Consider the following 2,187-nt stretch of genomic DNA (forward strand, 5'->3'; position numbering starts at 1 on the left):
CCCGATGCTTTGAGTTGGCAAGCCGGAAACAAGAGTCATTCATCTATGGTAATTCACTGCATCCATGTAAGTTTATATGTCACTAAAATTAGATTTTTCGACATAAGCTCTTTATTGTAAAAAACAATATTCAAATATCTTCTTTAATAATCAGTTCAGTCGCAGGTACAGACCAGTCGCAGTGCAAACCCAAAACAAGGTAGAAAGATGTAGTACTGCAATACATGGGTCAAGTCTCTGTCGAAGATGCCGAGGATGGAACGAAGTGGAAGTGACTGGTAAGTAAATTTGACCCATCTACAATGTGGGATAATAGCTAGGCGAGACAGAGGAAGATTTTTAGAAATTTTTCGTTATTCTAAAATATTTCTGGTGTATTATTTCCTAAATTGCCAGCCACTTTATGTAAAGAAAGGATATTGTATTTGCTAGCCCACGTAGAAGATATTACCACCGACAAAAACTATATTAGAAAACTAAATTAAAAGGAAAGGGAATAAAAATTCAGTTTTTTAAAGTCAACTTAAAATAAATTTAATATTACTGACCTTTTAAATAATCTAAAATAAAACAATAACGAGAGTGGAATAGTTTATAAATCATTTAGTCATTGGTTATTTTTAGGATATTTATCATCATCAATATAAAAATTAAAAATCTTTGGATAAATAAATAAAATTATGTACCATTTCAAAGGTATACGCGTAACCACCAAAATAAACAAGCATTGTTTATGCATTAACAAAAATAAATAAACTTAATATTAAACTTAACAGCACCAACTTATTAATAACCTTACACTAATTCTATACAAAATTGGACAAATGAACATTAAGAACACAGAAATGCACAGTACCCGTCGACTAGCCTAAATTGTAAAAATTATTATATTCACTAACATAATATACAACACAAATATTACCTTAAATATTAAATTATTATTAAATTAACTTTATTTTAAACTTTATACACACTTAAATATTCGGTGCGATAAAGTGAATATAAATTTAACAATATTAAATTAACAATGAATAAATAATTTCAATTTAATAAATGTCGTATGACAATAAAATATTATAACTTATTAAATAATAATAAATTAATAATTTTCATATTCTTGTGCTAAACAAAACCTGTCAATGCAATTCATATCCGACGCGAAGTTGCAATTCAAAAGAGTCGTAAGCCATTACTTGTTTATTGTGTCTTGGCGTAAGCTCGATATGCTCTGTCCTGGGCGGCTGCTTCATCTTCTACACTTCTCCTATAATGACCTCCTGGACCGGTAGTATCGAAATCACTTCCGTAATGAGAGGACGAATATGTATGACTCTGGGATACCTGAGGATGCTTCACGATCTCGTACGTAGTCTTCTCATGGGTATCGCCACCAGAAACCAATTTCTTCAAACCTATTATAGCCGAAAGTAACAGAGCAATCTTACCTATAAGCAGAGCTTTACCGGCTATGAGAGCGATCGCTTGGAAAGCCATAGCCAAGAAACCACCTTTGATAGCAACACCAGCTAATATCGGTCCTATCATTTTCTTCAACTTCCCTCGAGCTTGATTCAATGATCTTCCTATATCATCACCGATGCTCGCCGGCGATATAATAACTCGATGTGTCTGCATCAACTTTGATGTAGCTTCTTGAAGACATTTATCGACTTCATTTGACGTCAGCGCATTCAAATCACCTTCTGGCAGAGAAGACGGGTAAGCGCGCTCCTGGTCAACCCTTCTGACCAGTGCGACGCCGTCGATTAGAGGCAATGTATCCATCCGAGCTGCCCTATCTGCTAGCTTTGCTGCTTGGATTTTGAAACACTTGAGCATCTCCTGGGACTGTTCACAGTTTTCGTACATCCTTCCAATGAGCTTGAGACCGACCCCGAAGGTATCCGCCGAAGCAGTCACAAGGATACATAAGGAAAGGAAGATGGTCGCGCGGTACCGCATTTTAAATTATCAATCGAATGCCCCTTGGAATTTGAATACTGGACCAATGTCCAGTCTATGCGGTTGTGTCTATTGAAATGTGTAGAAAATACATGAGCACTGGCATTTATCTATTTTCACCGGGAACTGCATTTATCTATAAATCTTTTAGAGCGTGCAATCGTTGCATCGTGTGTTCGTGCACTGAGGCGTGCATGCTTGCGTCTGTGATCTTGTTGTATGACT

General features: G+C 35.9%; 1 protein-coding gene across 1 annotated transcript; it reads right to left on the bottom strand.

Moving 5' to 3' along the window:
• Positions 1 to 1,073: 1,073 nt before the first annotated feature.
• On the bottom strand, positions 1,074 to 2,187 carry LOC106708307. The gene has a single exon (XM_014499795.2). It carries the CDS (start codon positions 1,960 to 1,962, stop codon positions 1,198 to 1,200), a length of 765 nt encoding a protein of 254 aa, XP_014355281.2. The 5' UTR covers positions 1,963 to 2,187; the 3' UTR covers positions 1,074 to 1,197.

Source organism: Papilio machaon, chromosome 24 (genome assembly GCF_912999745.1).
Source record: "Papilio machaon chromosome 24, ilPapMach1.1, whole genome shotgun sequence".
Classification (NCBI taxonomy): domain Eukaryota; kingdom Metazoa; phylum Arthropoda; class Insecta; order Lepidoptera; family Papilionidae; genus Papilio; species Papilio machaon.

What these genes read in the sequence shown, in the direction of transcription:
- LOC106708307 (XM_014499795.2), bottom strand. Translation starts at nt 1,962, where the DNA reads ATGCGGTACCGCGCGACCATCTTCCTTTCCTTATGTATCCTTGTGACT.